Here is a 27,518-nt window from a genome sequence, read left to right on the forward strand (position 1 = left end):
GTTTAAAAAATAAAAATAAAAAATAAAATAAAAAAAAGGGATACTGGTTACATCTTATTTTATTTCTTTACAAATTAAAGATGCATTGAAAAATAAACCAATGAAAAGAAATGAAAGGTCCAGAGCAGGGGCATCCCGGGCTGGGAGCAGGCAAGCCTGACACCATCAATCCTAGCCCTTGTCCTGCCCCAGCCAATTGGAGTTGGAAGATAACTGTCAACCACTCAGTCAATACCAAAGCCCAGTAATGTCCAGGCACAGGAAGACAGGGAGGGCTCCAGCCATCTCTGCTTCTCCCCAACAACGCCCGGCTTAAGCTGTGTTTCTGGTGGGAGCTGAGTGGGATGTGGGCTGGCTCTGTGAGGTATTGCAAGTTGACCATCAGGCTCTCTACAGAACCATCCAGTATTGGGGGCTTCTCCGGCTGGAAAGGAGGCCGCTACCTCCCCTAGGTGTTAATATGCTTTGCAATTCAGTCCCCAGGCTCATTCATCTCTAGCTATGTGCTTCTGTCCACGAAGTGCTCACCAATCATAGCAGGGGAGAGAGAGCACACACAATGGAAGTAGAGAGACAACTAGTCATCCATCCTCAGTAACTATAATTTTGCTACTGACCACCAGGCCCCAACTACTTTACTCTCCACCACCTACAGTCTGTACCCCAGCTCTTGTGCACCTGTATATTTAATCCCTAATATAGGAAGTTGTTGATGACACGGAGCTGAATTTGCCACCTCCTGTAATAACCCTGGGGTTCTCACTCCTTCCTGCCTGCCCCTTTCCTCTTGGAGGCTGGTCCAGAGGGACTCAGTATTGCCAGGGCCTCGCTGCCTCCAAACCCCCAACACTAGATCATATACAGTGAACTGATAAACTACATTCATTACAACAGGATTAGCAGGAGAAAGAGGGTAGAGTAAGGGGACTAGGGCACCTTCCATCAGCAGGACATGACAGTGGTAGAGGATATTTGAGCCCAGAAAGAAGGTGTCTCCTTATATCTTGCCCTCCCCCCCCTAAAGAGACTGAGGTCAGCTTACATGACTCATAAGATATGGAACTGTCCCAATTTCTCTGCCATCCTGGGGTACTTTCTGGAAGTTGGCCTGGGACCCTATACCATTTACCGACTTGCTTTAGCTCAGTAGCTGCCGAATCTCCTTGTGCATATGACAGAGAAAGTCCACATAGGATGCACCTCCACTTAGGCTCTTGTCTTCTACCAGGAAGTGCTTGAACAGCATCTCCAGCTTGTCTTCCTGTTTCACCACGATAAGCTACAGCCAGAAAACAGGTTGTGAGGAAAGGTCATTGGTAATGAAATACTTAAGACTCTCTCCCTACAGGGGCTGGAGGGATGGCTGAGTGGTTAAGAGTACTGGCTGTTCTCCCAGAGGACCCAGGTTCAATTCCAAGCACCCATATGGCTGTTCAAAACTGTAACTCCAAGATCTGACACCCTCACACAGACATACATGCAGGCAAAACACCAATGCACATAAAATAAATAAATAATTAAAAAAAAGACTCTCCCTCCCCATGGTCCTTCTTGTTGACTTGACAAAGTTAAAAAAAAAAAAAAAATCTAGGAATCTGATCTGTGTTGCTGTGCTGGAATGTTGCTCAGTCGGAGTGTTTGCCTGGCATACAGAAGGCCTAGGATTCAATATCCAGCACCACTACCACCACAAAACAAATAAGATCTGTGTTACCTTCATGTACCGCATTCTCTGTGCCCTTAAGCTATCAATGAGGCCTCGAACCTTCTTGGACAGTGGATTATCCAGAACTGGCAGAACACTCTGGAACAAAAATTTATTCATTACTATGATAAAGTACTTAAGTCTATCAAGAGGGAGCAATACAGACTTAGTTATCATCTGAAATGAGGAAGCCTGAAAAAACTTGACAGCATCCCCCCTTGCCCAAAGTGTTCTCTGATATGTAAAGGGACCAGCATAATGACTTCATTGACCCGAAGTCAAATCACCAAAGTGTTTTTCCATACCCATATTATCCTTGACACCCTGTTCTCACCAAGCCACTGGTGATCTGACTGAAGGAGGAGACGTTGAAAAGGCTCTGGACAACACCTTGCTGGACGCTTGCTCCCACCCAGACAAAGAGGTTGAGCCCATTTTCCAACAAATATATATCGCCACTGCTTAAACGTTCTTCAGATGCTCGAACTGCTGGTGGTTCAGAGGTACTGTCGATGGGAGACTTTGTCTAGACAAAAAGGGAAAAAAAGTCACCAAAAACTACAAGACACTCCTTTACACACACAAACTCAAAAGGCTAAGTCTCCAGATAGCAATGTGAAATGTACATAGAAACAAATTCCTTCGTGTAAGCAATAAAGTAATGCCATCCCCTCCTTCTTAGAGGCCCTGTCCTCAATATGTCTCATAGTCCAATCCTCAATCGCACCAGTGGTAGAAGCCGAGGGTAGAAGAAGACATTGGTCTCGGCCACATCCATGGAGGAAACCAGCTGTCGAACATAGGCACGGTCATCAGTAGTGACCTCGGCTCCAGGCTGCAGAACATCACTCTTCAACACACAGTTCAGGTAAACTGGGAGTAGCTTCATACACTCAGGAAGGATCAACTGAGGGATTTATGGAAATAAAGTCAATGATCATGGGAAATACCTCTACAATGCAAAAGTTGAAACAACCCCTCTGCTAGCATTCTTGTCCCACCTGTCCTGCAGAAGATGGGCTGGCACAGTTCTTTCTATAGCAGGCCAGGATCTGGGCACACTGGGTGATGAGAGTGTCACGTACAGTCTTCACAGGGCTATTCACAACACCCCGGTATGCTATATGGGAAGGAGAGACAGCTTCCTTTCACGTGCATCTTCACACCATCACACCTACTCCAGAGTGCTGAATGGTTGACCATCCTGACCCTTTCTCTCATCCCCTATCCCACCCTGCCCTGCGTCTACCCTCACCAAACTTGGCCATGTAGTTGATGAGTGTGTCAGTCTCACAGTTTCGATACAGATCAGCCAACTGGGTGCAGCAGTTTAGGGCCAGGTTGTGGATGCGGAGCCGACGCTGCCCTGCACAGCTGGTATAAAGCAGGGCACACTAGGGGAAGAGAGAAAGAGGGAACTCACACTCCTCCCTCAAAATTCCACCCACCCCTTATCATCTTCCCAGTGAATGCCTCCAGCACTTCCATCCTCTGCCCCCTGTCTCCCGCCTGCCACCTGTAGTAGGGCTCCACTCTCTTCATTGAGCCGGTCATCATGCTTGAATTCCACAGTCACTGTCTTGTCCTCATCTAGTCCAGCCAACTCCACATCTGTTGTATTGCTCATGTAGAAAGCTCCAAAGAAATCTACAGCACGGATACCTGAAGCCACAGGGATAAGTCAGAGCTAAAGATAGGACATGTGCTTCAACCAGAGTTAGCCTCAAGCAGAACTCACCAGTACTTGTCCGAACCCGCATCACAGCATCAAAGCCAACCACCTTCTGTACATCCCGACGCAGGTCACTCAAGAACCGTTCCTGGTCATTCTCCACCTACAGCCCAGGCCCAGAGTCACATCACTGACCACACAGCTCACCCTGCAGGCAGTCTCCCTGTATCCCTTCCACTCTACAAGCCTGCTTCACCATAGTAACAGTGAAAATAAGGATGACAATGACAATGAAGCATTTATAGATTCATGACATATCAGGTAGTACACAAAATGTTTTATATATAATTGTTTAATTCTGTAGACAAATCCCAATTAGTAAACTCTACTTTGAAGATGAAAGGACAGAAGATGAATAATGAAATGATTATCCTATGCCAATATCAATATCAATATCAACCCAGGGCTGACTTGAAGACCCATGCACCTAACCACTATGCTCTGGGCTCAAATTCACATACCACTAATAAGTTAGTAGCTAAAGAGCCACTCCACATATAAGCAGATATTCCCACACCCAGAACTGTATACCTGAAAGCAGGCGTATTTGTAGACGGAGCCTCCAGTGAGCTGGGGGACAACGGAGAGTGTGGCCACATCGACATACTGGTTAGGGAAGAGGAAGAGGTCCACACAGCAGCCCTGGGCCACGCATTCTTTGGCCAGAGTCTGGTAGGCACCTGTCTGGGGCTGGAAGAGAGTCTGCAGGGGAACAGAAGAAATGTCCTATGTAAGAGAGAAGGAAAAGGAAGGCGGAAGGGAAGGGAAGAGAAAAAGGAAAGGTGTGGCTTGTGTTCAAGCACACCTATAATCCCAGCACACAGGAAGCAGAGATAAGAAGATCACTACAAGTATGAGGCCAGCCTGGGCTACATAGCTAGACCAAATCTCAAAAGAGCAAAAATGAAAAAGAGAAAAAGTCAAGTCCACCAAGCATTTTGTGAGTGGGTTGACAGTCACAGATGGGACACGTGAGAGGGCAGAATGTAATCCCAATCCAGCTGGCTAATATGGAAGAGCTGACAATGGAAGGTGACCACCTTCCTCTGTTATGGGACGTCCCTCTCCCTCTCAAATCCCACACCTTCTCCTTGTCTGTGTTGAGCAACTTCCTGTCATCTCTATTCTTCAGCTTCCCTGGGGCCTCTGCAATGGGCAAGGATGTGTGGAACAGAAACAGCTTTCCTGCACACTCGGCAGCCTAGGAAAAAAGAAAAAATTACTCGTCCATTTTATCTTTTTCTTTGTCATTTATTAGGCACTAGCTGTGTGAAATGGGCTGACTTGCAAGACAGTTATCAGTCACTTACTAAGGCTGTTTTCCAGTAAATAACATGATCAGAGGAAAGCAAGGGAGGAGGTTGCCAGGGACTCCTGCCTTACCTTCAGAGCTTCCATCCCAGCCTGGATAACCGGGGCAAATACTGTCTCTGTCTCTCTTGTATCTGCAAACATTTCTGGGATCTTATCCAATAAGCTGAAAAGACAGATGATGGCAGACAACCAAAATTGCCACCCAGATTTTAGAGGCCTCTATTCTCAATTCCTGTACTAGTAATCTGGCTGCCAGATTGAAAACTCCCGGACCACACCCTTGCCCATCTACTAACCCCTCTGCTCAACTCCCTGGTCTTCTATGGTTGTACCTTCCCACTCCCTCTCATCTCCACCATCTGGCACTTACCTGGTGATAACTGCTCGGGACTCTTTGACATTGACCAGGAAGCCATCCAGCAGTGGCACAAACATGTCAGCCACATCAGATACAACCATCATCTGTGGTTGAGCCAAGGAGCTCTTCACATTGTAGAAGTGGAGCACCTTATTGTAGGTGACAAAGCCAACTCGGATTGCTGACTCTTCTGCTCCACCCTCCCTGTGGAAGGTGACATTGTTACCCAGACTGGTCACCTTTTTCTCCACCCACAACTTGATGACATAATGTTCCACTTGCTCAGTCAACCCAGACACCCATTAACCAAAGGAAAGCAGTTCTTCCTCAACTCTCACCTAGGCAAGTAGTCTAAGAGTGACTTGAGCTCCTCACAGAGGAGCCGAACAAGACCAGTCCTGATGGCGTTATAGGAGACATCAATCATAAAGATAAAGGCAGGAGGACTTGGGAACTTATTGTTCTGTAGAGGAAGAAAATGTTGAACGCATCGGAACACAGTAGTAGGCCAGGAGACTAGAGGGCAATGCAGTGAGCATCAAAGGGGCCATGATAGGGTAAGGGAAATGATAACAGCTATTTTGGGCTGTCTCACAATCTTCCACCCACTACCTCTCCTCTCCCACTACCTTCCCTCACCTTGCAGTAATCTACAGTGGCCAAGAATTCATAAGAGCCCAGGGACAGCTCAGGACGGTCATAAGCATCCACACGTTTGCCGGTATGGTCCAGATGTTGAAAATACTGGGGGGGAACTGTGGGGAGGATGCAGTAAGTTACTCAAAGGTTCACCCTCAATCTTAGTATGCCAACTCCTAGCTGAGATCCTTCATACCATTCCAATACCCCATGTCCTCTTCTGTGCCCTGCTTCCCCAGCTCCTGAGCAATGCTCCCTTAGCTATCTAACGAGAGAGAACAATGGAGATGCAAGCCTTCCCCACAAAGCTCAGCCTCCACAGCATACCATCATTGATACAGCTGCAAAAGGAGCACTGGAAGCGCCTCCCTCCCTCGATGAACGTCATGAGAGGACACATGTATGCTTTGCAGCGATTACAGCGTAGAGGGCCAGATTCCCCATGGTCCACAACATATGGTGAAGCCTAAGGAACAAAGGGAAGGGGCTCAGATGGAGGGACACTAGCTACAGTGGGGTTAGACATGGCAACACATGATACAGACTGGAGGGAGAGGCAGCATGGCTCAGGTACTCTGTCTGGAGGAGGAATACAAGTACAAGGGAATGAGGACAATGATAAGGGTACTGATCACTGGAAAACCTCCAGTTCTCTCTCTTTTTATTTCCTATCCCGGAATGCATTTATTCATAAAAAGTAGAGGGAGCAAGCCAGAGACTACCATGAGTGTATGAAGAGAAAGACAACATTTATACAGAATTTCTTCTACTGTCCTAGAGATGACTTCCACTTCCGCCTCTGCATAGCTATACCCCCATCACTCACAAAAGAATTCTGTGACACCCACTGCTGTCCCAGGTAGACGTCATCTTACAAATACGAAAAGCATCTCCCTAGCATTCAAAATGAAAGTGAGAAAGCAGACATACCCTGAGCCTTGAGGTTACAGTTCTAGAGAACTCTCAAGTACCTAAGTGATACTTTGGAGACAGACAGGGTTTCTCTGTGTGGCCCTGGCTATCTCAGAACTCTGTAGACCAGGCTGGCTGGTCTTGAATTCACAGAGATCCTCTGCCTCTGCCTCCTAAGTGCAGGGATTAAAGGTGTGAACCCCCAGCCTGGCCAAGTGTTACTTCTCAAGGTCTAAATAAAAAGCTACTTAATTTTTAAAAATGCTTTGGTCAGTCATGGTGGCACATAGATTCTAAGTTTGAGACAAGTCTGGTCAACAGGGTGAGTTCCAGGAGCAGGTGTACAGAGAAGCCCTGTCTTGAAGAAAAAAAAAAAAAATGCTGCTGTCAGGTACTGGATTGGCAGATGAGGGCCCAAGCCAGGTGAGGAATGGAATACTGGATACAATAGTAGCTTCTCCTTTATATGCCTTCCTAATAGTCCTACCTAACCGAAGATTTAAAAAAAAAAGTAATACACTTGTTATCATCTAGAGATTTGACCACACAATGAGAAATTCCTACATCTATGTGCTGTCTTGCCTCTAGAAATTAGTTAGGTTGACCCTACCAATTTTATTGTATTTTAAGACAGGGCCCTGACTAGCTTTAAAGTCACAGGAATCTGCCTGCCTCTGCATCCTTTGTTTGTTTTGAGATGGAGTCTACTGTGTAGCCAGGCTGGGCTAGAACTCCAAGGTCTCCTGTTTTAGTTTCCTGAGTGCTACAATTACAGGTGTGAGCCTCCACATCCACTGGCTCTGATTCTTTTCACTTGTTCCCTCCTTTGAACCCTGGTCTCACTAAGTCATTTATTTGGCTTTTGCTTTCATTCCTACTACTGCTACCAAGTTTGGGTCCTGAGAAAGAAAAATACAAAAATACTGTCCCATCCTGCCCAACCAAGATGTCTTGCATGTCAGTCAGAATGCCATCTAGAAAGAGGCATCATTGCCTCCATTTGTTTCATTGTATTCCAGCCCTTCTGAGACTTACCTCTTCTGGGGGCAGCCTTGCCAGTGGCTTGATGACAGCTGCCAGAGGCACCTGAGCCTGCTTAGCCATGTCAGCTGTGCAAGGGATATTATAGGATGTGCATCGAATGTAGCGGGGACTTGCATTCCCTGGAGAAGGCAGAAGATTTGAGTCACATCCCAGAAACCTTTAGCTATCGGCTCTGCATTGCTAAGTCACGCCACCTCACAGAAGTTAAAAGCGGCCAATGCCTTTAGCCCCCTGAAGGACTTCGGGAAGAGGTGGGGAGGGGCGGGGCGGGCAGCTGGTCTCTGGTTAAAGACCAGTAAAAGTATGGTCCATGGCTGACAGCCTTAGAGAATTAGCTGCATAGGGCAACAGATGTTAAAGTTCATCTCACCTTGGTCTTTCACCAGGAAGTTGGTGGTGACTAAGGGTGGCACCTGTCCCCGTACACCAGTAACAAATGGCTCTGAACCCCGGTTGTTCCTATCATCTTCAATAACCTGAATCTGAAGGAAAAAAGGTAAATGAGTGATATGATAAGAGAAAAAGAAGTTCCAAGACAAAGGCAGGCCAGACTGTAGCACAAGAACAAAGAACTTGCCAAAAAAACCCACTTCATGCACCAGGCATGCTGTCTTTTGTAGTCCATATCAAATGCTACAATGCTGGCTTTCCACTTCCCACCAGCTGGTAGGAGATGCTGGGTGGGCCTTGGTGAGAATGGACTTTCTGGTAAAATCCCCCCTGACCTCCAGTCATTAGTGAATACCCTTTTATTCCTCCCACTCCAGGAAAGCTTCAACTCTGACCCCAAACCATAAGGCATGATTAGATTCCACTCTCCATCCCCATCAACTTTTCCTCCCTCCCTCTCCAGAAGACACACTGAGTCAGAGCAAGAACAGATAACAGAAACCCATGTAGAAATGAATCTACCTGGAATGGCTCTACACTCAATGAAATTAACAAGGAACACGGGGAGGAGAGAATTCAACAGCCAGAAATGATCTGGAAAAGTAAGGAAGCAAATGCTGCCTTCCTTTCAGGTGAGCACTGGTGGGTCCATAGAGGAGAGGGTAAATGCCCAATCCTTATGGCCCAGCCCTCAAACTTCTACTTGTGACAAGACATTGAGGAGAACAAAACAAAAAGGATATGCAAAGCTGGCAATCAGACCCTTGTTCACACTGGTGACCTTTGGTCAGTTACTTCAAGATGAATTTGATAAAACCAGAAAAAGTAAAGGGCAAATAAGACTGTATCCAGCAGCAGAAAGAGCCGAAGCTTGGAGATACGCCACAGTCTGACTCCCCAGATGAGAAGGTGGCCCACACTCTCCCAGAACAAGCAATCTCCTCCCTTGTAAGAAATGCCATGAACCTGGACGTTCATAGCCACCCACTAGAACATTTCTCCTCACATCAAACTTTAAAGATCTGCTGCTTGACTCTGTCTGGTTCCACCACATGCCACACACAAGCCCCTGGAGGAGCCAGCAGGACTGAAACCAAAGCTTAACATGCTACCAGGCCCACCCTCAGAGCCTGACCATCCACCGTCCCATACTCAAGGCACTGCTAACAGCTTGCTTCCTCTTCCATACATGGTGACTGGGGGCATGCATATCCTTCAGCTTATAAAAGCAAGGATCTAGAAGGGCTCAGGGAAGAGAATGGAAAGGGATGGACATGGCGGATGAGGTGAAGTCACAGGCATGCATGAGTGGCACTAACACAGGGATGACAAGCACACACTCCCACCCCTGCACTTACTGGACTAGGAATGGCATCAGGGTCTATTCTGTGCCTGGTTTTCTGCTGAGGAGGCAGCTCATTAAGTTGCTTTTAGTGTTTTAATAATAAAGGCAGCAGGGGTATACAGGGAGGGAGACAAAAGAACGAGAGGCAGTGTTACTTCACTAACTCTGGTGAATCAGACATGAAGAGCTGGAGCCCAGCTTGGACTGTGGAAGTCAGGGACCCAGTAGATCTGGAATTCCAAGTCTCTCTAGACCAACAGAGGCCTCATAAGGAGGCCTCAGTGACTCAGACTACCATGGAGCAAGATAAAGTCAGGTGGAGCAAGCAGGAGACAAGCAGGACTCTTTAAGGAAGCCCTAATGGGAAAAACCTTGAGGAACAGGAAGTTCCCTAGCAGGCCAAACCTACACCTAAGAACTCATGCTGGAAGATGCCTTGGCCATCCAGCTAGGCTCTTCTTCCAAGGAAGAGAGAAGGAGGGGCTGTCAGTACTCTTGGGTTCCCCTCAGCTAACAAGCTTCCTAACCATGGTAGTTCCCCAAAGGAAGAGGGAAGAGAACGAATGGAATATGACAATGGCTAAGTATGAAGAGGTAACTGACATCGATGTTACAGACAGGTTATAAAGTGGGCCCAAGTGGAAGAACTACTCTACCCATGTCTGATAAGGAAGGGCTGAGGATTCCATTAGCTCTGGGGGACAAGCAGCTTCCTCAATGAACTTTACAAGCACACTGCCTTTATACACTATGATTGCTCCTCATCCACACAGCAGGGACCTGCCAATCAATAGTACTGGGGGCATAGTACTGGTAGTCTGATAAAACTACCCATATAGGAGCAGAGAGGAACCAGTGAGGCTTTCCTGCTCTGATCACCTAACACCAGAGAGCTCCTATCTGCTCTAGCAATCAAGAATGATGTCCTACTAGATCTACGGAGTGATACCTGGCCACTACTACACAGAATGGCAAAGGTGACAGTGTTGTTATTATTTCCAAAAACAACAGAACATAGGCCTCAACCCAGAGCTTTACCAACATGACTGATCACTCTTGGTTCCCCTTTCTCCTCTATATAGCTGTGGATTAAAACTGCCCTAAAAGACTTTGGGGACTTCAAATTCCATTTCAAAAGTTTAGACGTCACATCTAAATTCTAAATCGTCAAGATGATGATTGAAAAGGGAATTTTTTTTGTTTTGTTTTGTTTTGTTTTTGTTTTTTGAGACAGGGTTTCTCTGGGTAGCTTTGGAGCCTATCCTGGCACTCGCTCTAGAGACCCGACTGGCCTGGAACTCACAGAGATCCGCATGCCTCTGCCTCCCGAGTGCTGGGATTAAAGGCGTGCGCCACCAATGCCCGGCGAAAAGGGAATGTTATCAGAAAATGCCAAGCAAACATCTCATCTAGGTTAGCCTGCTCATCTGGCAGACATGTGTTTTCCCAAGACCACATAAGCACCTACTTACAGGGCTGGGGATGGCATCAGGGTCCAGGCGCTTAGGAGGCAGTGGCTGAGGAGGCCCAGGCTGACTGCCAAAGGTAGGTGTTCCAGGGTACGGGCTCTCATAATTAGGCTGAGGGCCGCGGGCTGGACCAAAGGAACCTGAGAAACAAGGGCACAAAGTTGACAAACTCAAAATCCCTTCCCTATCTCTGCTAAAGGACTCAGGAAAATAACTGGACTCTTTGAAGCAGATTATGGGGTGTACCTGTGCCTGAGGAAGACACTCAAAGAAAGCCCACACTATCTGAATGAACTAAGAGACAAGAAAAATGTCATATAAACCTCTCACATCCTAGTAATGGTACCTCAAAGCTGTCCATCTAATTTACTACTTAGCAAGCAGTACCAAGACAAACAAAAAGCCCTGAATAGGGGCTGGAGAGACAGTTCAGAGGTTAAGAGCACTGGCTGCTCTTCTAGAGGTCCTGATTTCAATTCCCAATAACCACATGGTGGCTCACAACCATCTATAATGAGATCTGGTGCCCTATTCTGTCCTTCAGGCATACATGCAGACTGAACCCTGTATATATAATAAATAAATCTAAAAAAAAAAAAAAAAAAAAAAAAAAAAGCCCTGAATAGCTGAAGGCTTTGGCTTATAGCCAGATGCTTGGGGTGAGGGGAAGAGGAGAGTAACAGGGGTAGGACAACTCACCATTTTGCTGCAGCTGATAACCTGGCTGCTGAGGGGAGTGCATAGGTGGTGGTGGTCCTGGGGGGCCAGTCATCTGGGTGCCTGGGGGCAGGGCATGAGCAGGAGTCGAGGATACGTGGTTGGGCTGGCTCACTGGGAGACTCCCAAAGCCCTGTCCAGGCGGGAGTGGACCAGTCATGGAAGGCATCCGAGGACCACCTGAAGCTGGGGATGTGAAGCTGGAAGCCAGTGGTGGGGCAGATCGCAGGGGAGGCTGGACTCCAGGATGACCTTGAGCCTGGCTAAGGGGAGGAGCCTGGCTCTGAGGATAGGAGCCATATGGACCAGAGTTAGGGAAACTTCCTGAGGCTGAGGCCAATGATGTTGGTGGACCTGAGAAACATAAGAGGCAGAGATGGAGGCCCAGTCATTCTGCCTCGTATGGTAAATTCTTTCTATCCCACCAAAAAGAAACAAATATGACTGTCTCTGTATCTGGAACTCAAAGGCACAGGAAGTAAAAAAGTATGCCCAGAACCAAAACTTCTTTGTATTTTTTTTTTTTTTTTGAGGGGGGTCGTTTTCGAGACAGGGTTTCTCTATGGCTTTGGAGGCTGTCCTGGAACTAACTAGTTCTTGCAGATCATGCTGGTCTCGAACTGACAGAAATCTGCCCGTCTCTGCCTCCCAAGTGCTGGGATTAAAGCCATGCACCAGAACCATAACTTCTTAAAAGTGGATGATAGCATCCCGGTCCCACTACTACTTACCATAGCCCAACCCAGAAGAGGGAGGGGCTTGGGACACAGCACCACTGATCTGCATTCCAGCAAGCTGTGCAGTCACCTGTGTACTTGTGGGGGGAGGGCCATAGGGCTGAAGCACGGCTGGCTGGCTGACCACAGGAGCCAATGGGGACCCAAACTGCTGAGACCCCTGAAGCCTGTAAAGAGAATGAAAGCAGGGGTGACTACAAGGGTGAGATGTCTGTTGAAGTTGGCAGAGTTCCACACCATTACAGGAAGCTACATTGTGTTCTGGAATTTTATGTTCATCCTGAGATCTTTGATAGCTTCATACTTGTGTAGTTGTGGCCAAATGAATTTTTGATTGTCTACACAAAAAAAGATTTGTGGCAAAGCTTACTTTCCACTAGGTTTACTCTACAAATACCAAGCACCCTCAGGTCAAATAATGTTTAGTTTGATTGAGAAGTTATCATCTCCTTAGCCTCAGTCCTATGTGGACAAACTGCCTCAGTTTTGTAATCTACACCTGAAGAAGTTGAAAGGAAAGGCACACATAAGCAGATTCACTGCAAGTGCCTACTCAAGAAACACTGAGACAAATCAATATAACTTGATTGTTCAACTAGAGTATCTATGACTTCATCTTGGGATGGTGTGAGAACAATCAGTGAGCTAAGGAAGCAGGTTGTCTGAGACTGGCATTAGATACTAACTGGAAGGATGATGCTCGCTGTTCCAAGGAAGGATTAGAGAAATGATGCACCAAGTACCCTTTCGGAAGAACTAGCAATACCTGAGCACTTGAATAACTACCTTAGACACTCGCACAATGACAATGCATTCAAATATGAATACTAATCATGCCAGTTTCACTAGACACCAAATGTAGGCAGCTGCTCTGATGTCTCATGAAGATCTTATTGCAGATATTTGCAACATAGACACTCCATCTGGGACTTGGGATGGATTAAAGCCATCAAAACAGTAGTCTCTTACACTGAAATTCTGACTTACACTCTTTAAAATTAATTCAGTTTAATATTTTTTTTTCTTTTTAGCCAGATGTAGTGGCACAAGCCATTAATCCCAACACTGGGAGGGCAGAGGCAGGTGGATCTCTGTGAATTTGAGGCCAGCCTGGTCTCCAGAGTGAGTTCTAGGGCAGCCAGAGCTACACAGTGACATCCTATCTCAGTGAGTGCATGCATGCCCATTTTTTTCCCTGTGAGTGCATGAATATCCACGTTCGTGCCAGGGTGAGTGTGTAGTTGTGTGTGTGTAGTTTGGAAGACACCTTTCAGACATCAGTTCTCAAATTCTACCATGTTCTAGTATCTACTGTACAGCATACTCCAGGCTAACTGGCCCTCAGGCTTGCCCAATTTTCCTGTCCCCACATCCCATCTCACTGAGAGAGTGCACTGTGTGCACCATGCATCTGGAATTGGTTATGGGGTCGAACCCAAGTCGTCAGGCACTTTACCCACCGAACCTTCTCCCCAGGCCCTCCCTCCCTGCCTCATTTTACCTCTACTAAATAACTAGTACTTTCTGTTTGATCAGCTCCATCTGTTCTTTAGTTTTAGCCAGCCAGCCAGTCAATTTTCCTTCAACTGGTATCTGTTTATGTGTGTGTTGTGCTGGGACTTGAACACAGTGACTTGCAAGTAGGCAAGCAAGTACTATAATGGTGAACTATTCCCCCATCCCTAATGCTGCTTCCAACTAGTAATTCTGCTCTTTGTTGGGCATTGCATTATTTTGTAGTGCACAATACTGAACATACTGTTAACCATACAGCAGATGCTCAATGAATCTTGACAGACTAATTATGTTGCTCTAGTAGTGTGGATTAATGTTATCAGCTGCCCAGTGTTATTCTGTCAAGTGCTCCACCACATCTCCATATAGTATCTACAATTTTTCTTTTTAATCTAACCCTACAACAAAACAACGGAATAGAGGCCAGGCAGTGGCGGTGCATGCATGCCTTTAATCCCAGTACTTGGGAGGCAGCAGCAGGCAGATGTCTGTGAGTTTAAGGCCAGCCTGGTCTACAGAGCTAGTTCTAGGACAGCCAGAGCTGTTACAAAGAGAAACCCTGTCTCCAAAAAACCAAAAGATAAAAAAATGACAATGGCCAGGCGTTGGTGGTGCACGCCTTTAATCCCAGTGCTCGGGAGGCAGAGATGGATCTCTGTGAGTTTGAGGCCAGCCTGGTCTCCAGATCGAGTGCCAGGATAGGCTCCAAAGCTACACAGAGAAACCCTGTCTCGAAAAACCAAAGAGGAAAAAAAAAAAAAAAAAAAAAAACAAGCTGCACAGCCAATAGCTAGGCAGGAGGTATAGGCAGGACTTTAGGGCAAAAAGATCTGTGGGAAGAAAAGGGCGGAGTTGCCAGCCAGATGAAGGAAAAGCATGACATGAGGAGATGAGGTAACAAACCATGAGCCATTTGTCAACATGTAAATTAATAGAAATACGTTAATTTAAGTTATAAGAGCTAGTTAGAAACAAGCCTAGGCTGTTAGGCAAGCTTTCATAATTAATAAGAAGTTTCTGTGTGGTTATTTGGGAGACTGCAGGTGGGACAGAAAGATCCGCAGACATGTATGTGTACCACATATGTGCCGGGTACCCAAAGAGGCCCAAAGAGGGCTTGAATCCCCTGGAACGGGAGTTATGGATGGTTGTGAGCCTCCATGTGGGTGCTGGAAACTGAAGCCAAGTCCTCTGCAAGAGCTGTTAATGCTGAGCCACCTCTCCAGCCCCCCCACCCTGAAACACTCACTCTCTATAGGTCTCTCTCTTACCTCACTATTGAATATTTTTCCAGGGCTTTACTACTGACTACACTACTGACGACACTCCAACTATACATTGACCTCTTCTTCATGTCCACCATATAAATTTCCACTTCAGCGCCTTTCCATTTACTATACCCTCCACCTAAAATACTCTTCCCTCAGGTCTTCCATGGCTTACTTCTCCATCCCACTAAAGTCTCAAATACTTCACAGAGGCTCACCTGACCAGCCTGTTTAAAATAGCTCCAACCTCCTCACAAATAACCCACATCCTTACCCTATCTTGCATCTTTAGGTATATCTGTTTGTCTATCATCGTCTATTGTGTCCCACATTGCCTTTCTAAGACTTATATTCAGTGCTAATTTATGAATACAAGCACTTGGTAAGTTCCAGAAAGGACTTTTTCACTTTCTCGTCGCTACCCAATTATATTTTTTAAACTATTACAAACAATGTTCTGACAGACATGATTTCTGTCCTGTAACAGGGGTTTCTCAAGTTCTCATTATTGATGAGCTTTCCTTCTGAGTCTTTTCATTTCCTGACTGGCATGTACATTTAACCAATCAGTCCTACTTAGTTGCTTGGTCTAGTAAAAAAGGGGTGACACAAACAATTCTGAGCTCCCTCTTCCAGTTTCCCCCCTAGCAGAGGCTCATGGGGACTAGAACCACTGTGAAAATGTCTGATAAAGAGGAAGAAATTCAGGTTCACAGAAAGATAATATGGAAACGAGCCGAAGTACTAACATGGATCCATAATAGGGCTAGACATTAGTAGTACCTGTAACCTGGGAAGAAGAAGGCAAGGACTGGCAACATGGCTTAGTGGGTACAGATCTTTGTGACTCTGATCCCCAAAACCCACATGCTGGAAGGACAGAACAATTCCTACAAGGTGTCCGCTGACCCTCCACATGTACCCTACGGCACACATGCCCACACACATATCATTCATAGATACTGTCGGGAGCCATGGCAAAAATAACCTTAGACCTGTAAGACACTTGAACTGCTTCAGAGAAAGTTGCCAGCATTTTAAGAATAACCCATTATGGGGTGCTAGAGAGATAGCTCAGAGGTTAAGAGTCCTGGCTGCTCTTCCAGAGATCCTGAGTTCAAATCCAAGCACCACATGGTGGCTCACAATCATCTGTAATGAAATCTGGCGCCCTCTTCTAGCATGCAGGGAGAACACTGTATACATAAAAAATGAATAAAATCCTCAAAAACAAACAAACAAAAAAATAACCCATTATGTTAAAAGAAAATAGCTGCCTTCAGTTCTTCCCTCCCCAAATAGCATTTGGGCTTACAGAAGTAGCTTATAGAAAGAAAGAAACATTTCACAGTCAGGTTACCTAGCAACCCTTGCCCCCATGCATTCTGTAACCCAACTATCTAAGCACCTGCACTATCCGACCTTGCCAAGCATCCTGCACTCCCCGCTTGCCTTCAAGGACTCACACACAGGGACATTCCATGGTCTGGTTATCAGGCAAATGGCCTCAAACGGCCTCTCCCTGCCTGACAAGCTTCCCGCCTGGCAACACTATATAAGGTCTCTATGAAAAATAAAAATTTGCAGCTTGATCAGAAAGCCTGTCTTGCTGTTGTTCTTTGTGCCCCCTGACTCTTTCATTCCAGGTTCTTTGGTGACTGCAGCACATCAAGGTGTGAGCTCGCGTGGTGCCCAGATGGCCGGGACAACATACAAAATAAATAAATATAATGAAAATAATTGAAAGAAGATAAACAGGATAGAGGGAGGAGAAGAAAGAATCTAAGAGAATTAAAAAAAAAAAAGATCCTCACACATTCATAATCCACTTTCATTATGCTGATTTTAGGCTCACCCAGTACATACCTTTGCATCTGAGCTGTGGAGCTTGGCCCATTCTGTATATCACCTTGACCAAACTGGCCATATGCAGTCTGACCACAGGGGGCTTGCATTGTTGAGGCTGGAGGTACCCCTGAAGAAGGTGGGGCTCTCGGTACACCTGAGGATGAAAGACAGAAACTAAATGATTGGGAAACAACTTTCTCCTCCACTTTGAGGCAGGACTGCAAAGCAAGAATCAACAAAAGAAACATTCACTGACTCTACCTACACAACAAAAAAGGATGCCAGGCTGGAGAGATGGCTCAGCGTTTAAGAGCACTGACTGTTCTTCCAGAGGTCCTGAGTTCAATTCCCAGCAACCACATGGTGGCTCACAAGCACCTTGAATGAGATCTGGTGCCCTCTGCTGGCATGCAGGCAGAAGACTGTATACATAATAAATAAATAAATAAAATTTAAAAAAAAAAAAAAAAAAAGGATGCCATACAACTCTCACTACAGCAGTATTTGGCATGTGGATATCCAACAAATAGGCTACTTTCTTCAACATATTAGGGTGAAGCTAGGCAGAGCAACACATGGAGGACCTTCCTTTGATCAACACACACACACACACACACACACACACACACACACACACACACACACACCCTCTCACTCAATCTAAGACAGCCTTCATCCCTTCTTAGGAAAATATCTAACTCCACAACTTAGAAACTTGGAGGACAGCTGGATGGCAGTGGTGCATCCCTTTGATCCCAGTCCTCGGGAGGCAGAAGCAGGTCTACAAAGCAAGTTCCAGGACAGTCAGGGCTTTTACACAGATAAACCCTGCCTCGTTAAACAGAAAAAAGAAACAAACAAACAAACAAACAAACAAACAAACTTGGAGGATACAGAGAAAGGTGGTACAGAAGATGATGAGCAAGAATATAGTGGACTATTCTATAAGAAACTAGGGAGGGGGCTGGAGAGATGGCTCAGAGGTTAAAGAGCACTCACTGCTCTTCCAGAGGTCTTGAGTTCAATTCCCAGCAACCACATGATGGCTCACAACCATCTGTAATGAGATCTGGTGCCCTCTTCTGACCTACAGGCGTATCTGCAGACAGAAGACTGTATAAATAATAAATAAATCTTTAAAGAAAGAGAAGAAAAAAAGAAAAGAAAGAAACTAGGGAGGTGGCCAGGTGTGGTGGTACATGCCTTTAATGGGAGCACTTACTAGGCAGAGTTTCAAGGTCAGCCTGGTCGACATATTGAGTTCTACAACAGCCAGAGCTACATAGTGGGACCCTGTCTCCAGAGAAAGTAAATACAAAGAAAGGAGGGATAAAGGGAAGGAAGAAAAGATAAAAGAAAAAGGAGAAAGAAACTAAGGGGCTGGAGATGTGGTCAGTTTTTTGCCTAGTATGAAGCCTTGGATTCAACCCCCAGCACCACATAAAAAGCTGCCTGGCAGAGAGTGCTTGGAAAGATGGCTTAATAGTTCAGGACCTGGGTTTTAATTGCAAAGACCTATGTTCCAATCCTAGCACCCATATGGTGGCTCACAACCATCTGTAATCAAATTCCGGAGGGTCTGACTCCGTCTTCTGACTTCTCAATGCATACACACAGACAAAACATTCTCACCAGTAAAGAAAATAAATCTAAAATAAAGCATATGGGGATGTATCCCTATAATCCTGGCATTTGGGAGTCAAGAGGATCAGAAGTTCAAGAAACTGAAGGGGGATGTTATTTGTTTGTTTTGTTTTACAGGGCTGGGTACTGAGTCCAGGGCTTCAGACATGCTAGTCAAATGCTCTTCCACAAGAAAGGCACTCCCCTGAGGGCTGTTCTGATTCTCTCTTCTTGGTATATTTTATTTATTTTTAATTTATTTATCTATTTTGTTTTTCGAGACAGGGTTTCTCTGTGTAGCTTTGGAGCCTATCCTGGCACTCGCTCTGAAGACCAGGCTGGCCTGGAACTCACAGAGATCCACTTGCCTCTGCCTCCCGAGTGCTGGGATTAAAAGCGCTTGGTATATTTTATATATCCTATCATGCTTTTTTTTTTTTTACACACTTCCATGTTTGATAAAACTCTCACAAGTCAGAGGCTTTTTTTTTCTCCAAGAGATCTATCCTGACAGATGGCTTATCCCGTTGTTAATGCTTGTTACCTACATTCTCACAAAATCTGGTCTCTCTGTCCTTTGCTTGGATCAGATCTCCCCTCCAAACTACTCCCACTAAGCTTAGCCATACTGCAGCACAAACAAATGATGAGTTACTTGGAAAATCACTGTTGAAATGTTTCTGACCCCCAGGAGAGATCAGATTCAGAAGCCAAACTTGCTCACAAACAATAACAGAAGCAGATAGATTTCCCTTTTGTGACAAACTTCTCTCAGAAGACAATGACAGCTCCATTCTGAAGTCAAACTTAACAGAGCAGAAGTGGACTCTGTCCCATCAAAGTTTCAACCCAGAACAAGGCTTTTCTATAGAACCAAGATCTAATTTTAGCACTTTACTGGTTTTTGTTTTTTTTTACAGTGTGACTAAAATGGTAATATTTCATTCATTTTCAAAACCTGTTCATGCCTTGACTGACTGGTACCTTCTTCCCCTCTTTATTAAATGTACTCTAGAGCCAGGTGTGGTAATCTAGGCCTTTAATTCCAGTACTCAGGAGGCAGAGGCAGGCAAACCTCTAAGTTTTGGGCCAGCCTGATCTACAGAGCAAGTTCCCAGACGACTGGTGCCTGCAGAGGTCAGAAGAGGGTACTGGGTCTCTTGAAACTGGAGTTATGGTTATGAGCTGCCATGTGGGTGCTGGGAATTGAACTCGGGTCTTCTACAAGAATTAAAAAGTGCCACTAAGCCATCTCTCTTACCCCCATAAAATTACACTGATGCATTTATTTTGTGTGGAGATCAGAAGACAACTTGTTACCTCCTTCTACGGTGTGGGTCTCAGGGATTGAGTTCAGGTCATTATGCTTAGTGGTAAGCACCTTACCTGCTGAGCTACCTCAAGCCTTTAACCCCATCCGTCTTTATGGGTTTTTTGGTTTTTTTTGTTTTTGTTTTTGTTTTTTTTGGTGGTTCTGGGGATTGAACCTAGGATCTCATACATGTTAGGCAAGCATTTTGTTAATGATTTATATCTTCTTTTTCACTTTTTATTTTTAGACTGAATCTTACTCTGTTACCTAAGCTGAACTTGAATTTACTCTATAGCACAGGCAGGCCTTGAACCCACAATCCTCCTGCTGCAGCTTCCCTCACAGGATTACAGGCCTGTGCCTGTGGAATCTACTTTCTTAAGCAACACAGCATTTGGCATTGCTCTAAGTAATCAGAGAGCCAAACCCAAAAGTCTTCTGTTAATAACATTGCAAGTCTGCCTGGTAGCATGCAGAGAATGAGCTATTCTTGAAAAAGTAACATAAAACAAAACACTGAGGGCTGGGGGCATAGAGTCTAATGCAATAAGTTTTCTTATTTCACTGATATTGTCAAACATCTAAGAAAATGAAACCCAAGCAAAGGAAAACAAAATACAACAAGAGACTAGGAATACTAAAAGTCAGCCATACAAATACACTTTTCCTCCCAGATTCATTTACACATAAATGTGTCTCAGAGTCATTTTATAGTCAGAACTAGAAGTCAAATAAGCATTCTCAACACGTATGAGGAACAAGTGATGTCAGGCAAACTTGAAATCAGTAGGCAATGGAAAACCTGTGACTACAACCCTTGTCTAGCTCTTAACAATGCAGCCAGGTGAGACTGTCCGGGGTGACATCCACAGAAGTCAGCTGTTAATTGAATCTGGAATTCATTCCCATTAGGTGTCTTATGGTGGCAACAGTCACAAATGTAAAAACAGGGTGAGACATACCTTTGTATGCCTCATGGGGCGAGCCAGATTCATGTTCTTTAATCACAGTCCTTAAGCAGCTTCGTCAGAGCAATACAATCTAATGTGAAGACTGCTCATTCCCTTCCTCCACTCAAAAGGAACCTGGAAACATACCTTGGGGAGGTATTTGCTGATACCCTGGCACTGGGCCATTGTAGGCTCCATAGGGAGTAGCAGCTACTGCAGGTCCTGGTTGCCCACCATAACTGGACTGATGATACCCTGGGTAGATGGGCTGGTTCTGCCCAAATGGTGGAACAGGTGGAGCTGATTGATTGACATTCATTATGAGAGCATCCCCGATTTGATCTTACCTATTGGAGGAAGGAAAAGAAAGAAATTAGTCAAAACACTTTCTGAGGAGAGCGCAACTATTCAGGGAAGGAAGGAAAAGACAAAAAGGGATTGGCCTTATCAGGCAGTGATCAGATAAACTGTTTCCACATTACCACAGATCTCAGTAACTTCCTGCCCCAGCCAGTACCCAGTCACTTTCTTCAAAGCAAGGATTTAGTTACTGTGAACCCCATGTTGTGTCACTGCCAAGAAGGTATAAATTTCAACTTCAGACAGACCTAATGGAACAGAACAGCAGACATTCTCCAGTGGTATGATTTTCAGTGTCTAGTCACACAGAGTCCCCTGGCTGATAAATACCATGATGTTACAAGTAAATAAAACAATGTTTCCACTTTCCATTCATTCTGTCTACCATCAACTCATCCATTCAGGCAATAAACACTTGAGTAACTTCAAATGTGCTGAGCTGTTTTGAACTACTAACACACAAAAAAAATTAAAAATGGATCAACTAAAATCCCTCCCCCACAAAAGACAACTGTAGAATTGTCTGGGAGAAATGGCATCTTTCTCTGACCTACAATAATCCAAATGATACTCTGACCCCAGACTTTCCATGAGAACAGTGTATTAATCCTGCAAAGACAAAAAAGCAAAATCAAAAAACAATAGCTGAGCAGTCATGGTGCACGCCTTTAGTTCCAGCACTTGAGAGGCAGAGGCAGGAAGATCTCTTTGAGTTCAAGGCTACCCTGGTCTACAGAGAGAGAGAGTTCCAGGACAGCCAGAGCTACACAGAGAAGAAAAAAAAAAAAAGGTAGAGAACACCTGAATACCTAGCAAGCAATATTCCATTACAAGTTCATTCATTTCATTCCTCAAGCAGAGGAGTATGGGTATTCTAAATCCAAAAGCATGTCGGGTAATTCGGTTTCTGTTCTAATGTTTGCTTGATAGGTCGCTATCAAAACTATTGCAGTCTTGCCCAGCAACAGAGGGATGAGTTGGAGGTCCTTTCAAGGGTCATTCCAAGAAGGGGGACAGCAGATCTAAACAATCTTATCATTCTAATTATTCTACAGGCAGAAGGGGGCCCAGGAAGAGTGTGACCTCTCACTCAGGTCTGCTAGCAAAGCCCAAAAGATGAACTGCTACCGGACTGGTAACTCTGTAAAGTCAAAGCCATTTTAGGAACTGTCCTTCCAAACCCTAAACCTTACACATGCCACTGACAGTGAGCTTGGGAGACGTCCCTCTCACTTTAACTTCCTCAGGTCAAGAGAGAGAGCAACGCAATAAGCTTGGAGTCAAACTCCAATCTTGACTCCATTCTAGGTGGACAGTCGAGGGTGACAACCCAAAGGGGCGGGGCAAGCCTCCTAGAACTCTGAAAGTACCCGAGATGCAGAGGCTTGGGAGCTCCAGGGATCGAGATCAGCAAGCCACGCCAGCCTCTAGGGCCACGATGAGGGCCGGTTCATTAAGCAGTAAAGACCAAGCTTCTAAAGCCCTTCAACATTCCGGGAAGGCGAGGCGAGAGCCGGAACCTGGGCCAGGAGGTGAAGGGAGGGGTCTGGGACCGATCGCCGGTCACGGATGCGGGAGGTGAGGGTCTCTTCCCAGACCCCGCCTCCAGGCTCCTCCCTTTCCTCTAAAACCGGACCACGGCCAGACCAGAAATACCCTGGCCTCTCCTCAGCATTCCTCCCCACCGCGCAACCTCGCGATGCCACTCCTCACCCGGCTCCAGATCCAGGTTCGACTTCGTTCCTAACGTCAAGGATCCCAGGCTCCACTTCCGGTTCCGAGGGAGCTGGCGTGCCGTCCCCGGAAGTTCCGCCCCATGCTGTAGGACTGGGGGAGCCACCCCTTTGCCACGTCGGCCTTAGGCGCGCATCCGGAAACCCGGATGCCGCGCATGCGCCTTTGTTATCTCCCGTTGTGGCTGCTGTCTGGGCAGCAACCCTGAGAATCATGCTTTGTTTTTGTTTTTGTTTTTGTTTTCTTCCAGATATTACAGACTCTTTATGGCTTTACCAGCTGAGAGGGTGTTGAGAAAACTATTTTAGTAACGCCTCCTCTGTCATGCTGTGACACATTAAGAACCTCTAGTCTTGTAGCCACTTCCTGTTAACCTTTCACCCATTGATTTGCGTCCCGCAGGTAGATCTTACCCCCCGACCTTTGAGCCACGCGTGGTGGTGACACGGTACTACCCTTGCTATGAGGTTGTGTGCTTATGTGTTCGAGTTTGGGTCCCTTAGTTCAATGCTTGGACACTTCTTCACTTCTTTACTACAACGAAAATAATGCCTATCGAGCATCGAGTTGCAATGGATTTAGAGACATTTCATAATTGTCTAGTATAGTGTTCAATAAAGATTAGTTGTTTACTATTTTATGCCGTGCCTTTTTATTTACAGAAGCAAACTCTACTAGAGCCAAAAGATCTCCCTGATCTCTGTTAAAAATAGGTAGAATTCTTTCTGTAATTATAACTCTAAAGAATAAATGTAACTAATCAGTAATTGTTGCTCCTTCTCCCGTCCCCCCTCTGCCGCCGTCGGTTTTTTGTTCTGAAACTGGATATGTAAGGGTCACCTTGAATTCACACTTTTTAAAATTTTTTTTGTTTTTTGTTTTTTTGTTTTTGTTTTTCGAGACAGGGTTTACCTGTGGCTTTGGAGGCTGTCCTGGAACTAGCTCTTGTAGACCAGGCTGGTCTCGAACTCACAAGAGATCCATCTGCCTCTGCCTCCCAAGTGCTGGGATTAAAGGCGTGCGCCACCGACGCCCGGCATTTTTTGAATTCACAGTTTTTATACGTCCACCTCTACGGTGCGACTTATTCACACAGCTTTAAACACTTCTTTGGATCAACTCAGGTCCTAGGTCTCATGAACAGCGTAAGTAAAATGTTTTGCTTTTATATGTAATAGTTATACAGTAGTGCATACTTTTAAAAAAATGGGGACTTCAGTTTGCATATGAGTTACTAACCAGGCAGTTGTTACTGCCCAGTTATCTTTTTTTGTGTATGGGTGTTTTGCCTGAATGTGTATCTGTGCACCTTGTGGCTGCAGTTCCTGCAGAGACCAGAAGAGGGCACTGGATCCCCTGGAACTGGAGTTACAGATGTTTGTTATGATGCTGGGAATCAAAGCCAGGTAGTCTGCAAGAGCAGCCAATGTTCTTTGTCACCAGCCCTGTTTCTGTCCAGTTCTAAAGTAATGTCAGTACATCCTGAAATCAATGGTATCAGTATCAGCTGGGACTTTTTAGAAATGTAAATTCATTTTTCTTCTTTTTCTTGTTTTTCTTTTTTCTTTTCTTTTTTTTTTTTTTTTTTTTTCGAGACAGGGTTTCTCTGTGTAGCTTTGGAGCCTATCCTGGCACTCGCTCAAACTCACAGAGATCCGCCTGCCTCTGCCTCCCGAGTGCTGGGATTAAAGACGTGCACCACCAATGCCTGGCTCATTTTTTTTTCTCTCTTGTTTTTTCGTTTTGTTTTTTGTTTGTTTGTTTGTTAGGAGACAGGGTTTCTCTGTGTAGCCTTGGCTGTCCTGGAACTTGCTCTGTAGACCAGGCTTTTTGGGAGCCATACAGCTTGGCATGAACCTTTAGGCCAAACTTGGCAGGCCACAGGGTTATAGAACTGTCTTTTGATTATAAATGGCTTCTAGAAGCATGAGCACCCAGAAGGAACAACATGACCCAGACGTCAATCCTTTGTTCCAACCACAGGCCCACTTGCCTAAGCAACCCTCCCGTGTCCCGTGACTTACCTAAGCAACCCTCCCTCACCCCACCACTTACCTAGGTAACCCTCCCTCTCCCTACCACCCATGAACTTTTTACCCTGCCAATATCCTCCTTCTATAGTTTTCTAACATCCTGCTTAAACTAACACCTGGCTCTTGACCTTTTCTCCCCCTCCCCTTTGCCCCGTACGACTGACTATATAAGCTAGCCTGGAAAAAATAAAATTCGACACTTGATCAGAATCCTGTCTTGTGGTCATTCTCTCGCATCTCTTGTCTCCATTCCCCTCCCTGAACTTCTTGCTCTAGGTTGCTGTCCCGAGGGTCGGGACAACTACACAGGCTGGACTTGAACTCAGAGGTCTACCTGTCTCTGCCTCCCCAGTGCTGGATTAAAAATGTGTGCCACCACTGCCCAGCTTTTCTCTCTTTTTCTTTTCTTTTCTTCATCCCTCCCTCCCTCCCTCACTCTCTCCCTCCCTCCCTCCCTTCCTTCCCTCCTTTTTTTTTTGGTAAGGGTTCTCACTGCATAGCCCTTCTGGCCTAGAACTCACTGTGTGGCCCCAGCTAGCTCTGAACTCACAGAGATCCTTCTGCCTATGCCCCCAGAGTGCTGGGATTAAAGGTGTATGCCACCAAATCTGACTAAAAATGTAAATTGCCAATCCACCTAGATGTAGTACAGTTTTAGAGATGGGGCTCAACAAATAATAGTCCCTTGAGTTTTAAAAAATGTTACTGCTGAGGGCCTGAGAGATGGCTCAGTGGTTAAGAACTCAGGACCTCTGGAAGAGCAGCCAGAGATGGCTCAGAGGTTAAGATCACTTGACTGCTCTTCCAGGGGTCCCGAGTTCAATTACCACCAACCACATGGTGGCTCACAACCATCTACAATTCAATCTGGTGCCCTCTTCTGGCATGTACGCACAACACTGTGTGTGTAATAAATAAATAAATCTTAAAAAAAAAAAAAAAGTTCAAGGCTAGCCTGGGCTGTGTAGTGAGACCTTGTCTCAAAACAGTAGTAAATGGATAAAGAGGAGAGGCTGTAGGTGTGAATGGAGATCAATACAGGGTGCTTGCCCAACAGGTGTTGAAACACTGCCTGATACTAGACCAGTAAGTCCTTAAAGCTGAGGGTGTATGGGTGTCTTATTTTAGGGAACCCATAACTGTCAAAGTTTTCTGGGTGATCTTGATATGCACTGAGTATTAGTTAAAGCCATTGGGATAGCACAATGGATGGCATATAGGTAGTACTTAACTTTTTTTTTTAAGGTGGGTTCTTACTATGTTGTACAGGCCAGGTTCGTCTTGACCTTCTGTGCCCAGGCAATTGTTTTGCCTCAGTCTGCTGAGTAATGGGGACTTTAGATACAGGTACACATATAACATAAAGATAATGCAATGAAAGGAACCAGAAGATGTGTAATTTCAGGTTAATTTTTTAAAGCCAAGTTGATTTTAAGGTTTATTTATTTATTATGTATTCAGTGTTCAGTTTCCATGATGCCTGCAGGCCAGAAGAGGGCGCCAGATCTCATTACAGATGGTTGTGAGCCACCATGTGGTTGCTGAGAATTGAACTCAGGACCTCTGGAAGAGCAGCCAGTGCTCTTAACTGCCGAACCATCTCTCCAGCCCCCAGGTTAACTCTTATTTTTGTAGAATATGGATGTGTACAATAAAAGTAAAAGATTAATTGGTAAAAATAATAAACAAATAAATAAATGGGACTGAAGAGATGGTTCAGCAGTTAAGAATGCTTGCTGCTCTTGCAAAAGACCTGTGTTTGGTCCCTAAGACCTACATTGGGAGGCTTACAATCTGCAACTCCAGCTATAAGGCATTTAATGCCTTCTTACCTCTAGTCACTTGAACTCACATGCACATACCCACACACAGACACATAATTCAAAATTTAATAAAAAATAAATATTTGAGTAGTCAATGAAGGGTTATCTGCATGCTTTTCTTAAACTGACAGTCACGTCATAAAATTATACTGATAAACAATAGAGTAATAAGAACTCAGATATTGGCCGGGCGGTGGTGCATGACTTTAGTCCCAGAACTCAGGAGGCAGAGGCAGGTGGATCTCTGTGAGTTTGAGACCAGCCTGATCTACAAGAGCTATTTCCAGGACAGCCTCCAAAGCCACAGAGAAACCCTGTCTCGAAACAAACAAACAAACAAACAAAAAAGAGCTCAGGTATTGTTCTTCTAACTCTAAATTCCGACTTTTACAACTATATCATAGCCAAGATAAATAGCTTTTACCATGCCAGCAGAACAACTATTCCACAAACCTTACCCACTATTAATCAGTAACAGCATGATAATGTTATGTTTTGTAACAGAAAAAGGTTTCATAATAGGGGATACATTTGTGCGATGGAAACCTAGAAACAAGTAGAGATTTTATTAATATCAACAGTTGCTTGTCTACGCACACATCACTGTGACCTTGTTTCCATGTCTGCCCCCTTTGTATTGTGATAGTGATTTAGTTCAGCAAACATTTACTGAGAACAACCTGAGATACA

General features: G+C 45.2%; 1 protein-coding gene across 3 annotated transcripts; it reads right to left on the reverse strand.

Annotated features, from left to right (window-relative positions):
* Positions 1 to 41: 41 nt before the first annotated feature.
* Sec24c (SEC24 homolog C, COPII coat complex component) lies at positions 42 to 23,104 on the reverse strand. Of its 3 annotated transcripts, none has more exons than XM_027387546.2 (23): positions 22,609 to 22,888; positions 21,026 to 21,225; positions 17,012 to 17,147; positions 12,357 to 12,529; positions 11,608 to 11,979; positions 10,912 to 11,048; positions 8,075 to 8,186; positions 7,696 to 7,823; positions 6,076 to 6,214; positions 5,749 to 5,864; positions 5,448 to 5,572; positions 5,122 to 5,313; positions 4,821 to 4,914; positions 4,522 to 4,638; positions 3,969 to 4,139; positions 3,444 to 3,540; positions 3,222 to 3,367; positions 2,961 to 3,099; positions 2,707 to 2,825; positions 2,433 to 2,612; positions 2,040 to 2,231; positions 1,715 to 1,804; positions 42 to 1,279 (listed from the first exon to the last, which is right to left on the reverse strand). In XM_027387546.2, exons 2-23 carry the CDS (start codon positions 21,195 to 21,197, stop codon positions 1,139 to 1,141), a joined length of 3,288 nt encoding a protein of 1,095 aa, XP_027243347.1. In that variant the 5' UTR covers positions 21,198 to 21,225; positions 22,609 to 22,888; the 3' UTR covers positions 42 to 1,138. The 3 variants fall into 3 exon arrangements, with proteins under 3 accessions (XP_027243347.1, XP_035308167.1, XP_027243346.1); XM_035452276.1 differs by lacking the exon at positions 22,609 to 22,888 and adding an exon at positions 21,361 to 21,738; XM_027387545.2 differs by lacking the exon at positions 22,609 to 22,888 and adding an exon at positions 22,952 to 23,104 and having other exon boundaries at positions 44 to 1,279.
* Between the last annotated feature and the right edge of the window lie 4,414 nt (positions 23,105 to 27,518).

Source organism: Cricetulus griseus (assembly GCF_003668045.3).
Source record: "Cricetulus griseus strain 17A/GY chromosome 1 unlocalized genomic scaffold, alternate assembly CriGri-PICRH-1.0 chr1_1, whole genome shotgun sequence".
Classification (NCBI taxonomy): domain Eukaryota; kingdom Metazoa; phylum Chordata; class Mammalia; order Rodentia; family Cricetidae; genus Cricetulus; species Cricetulus griseus.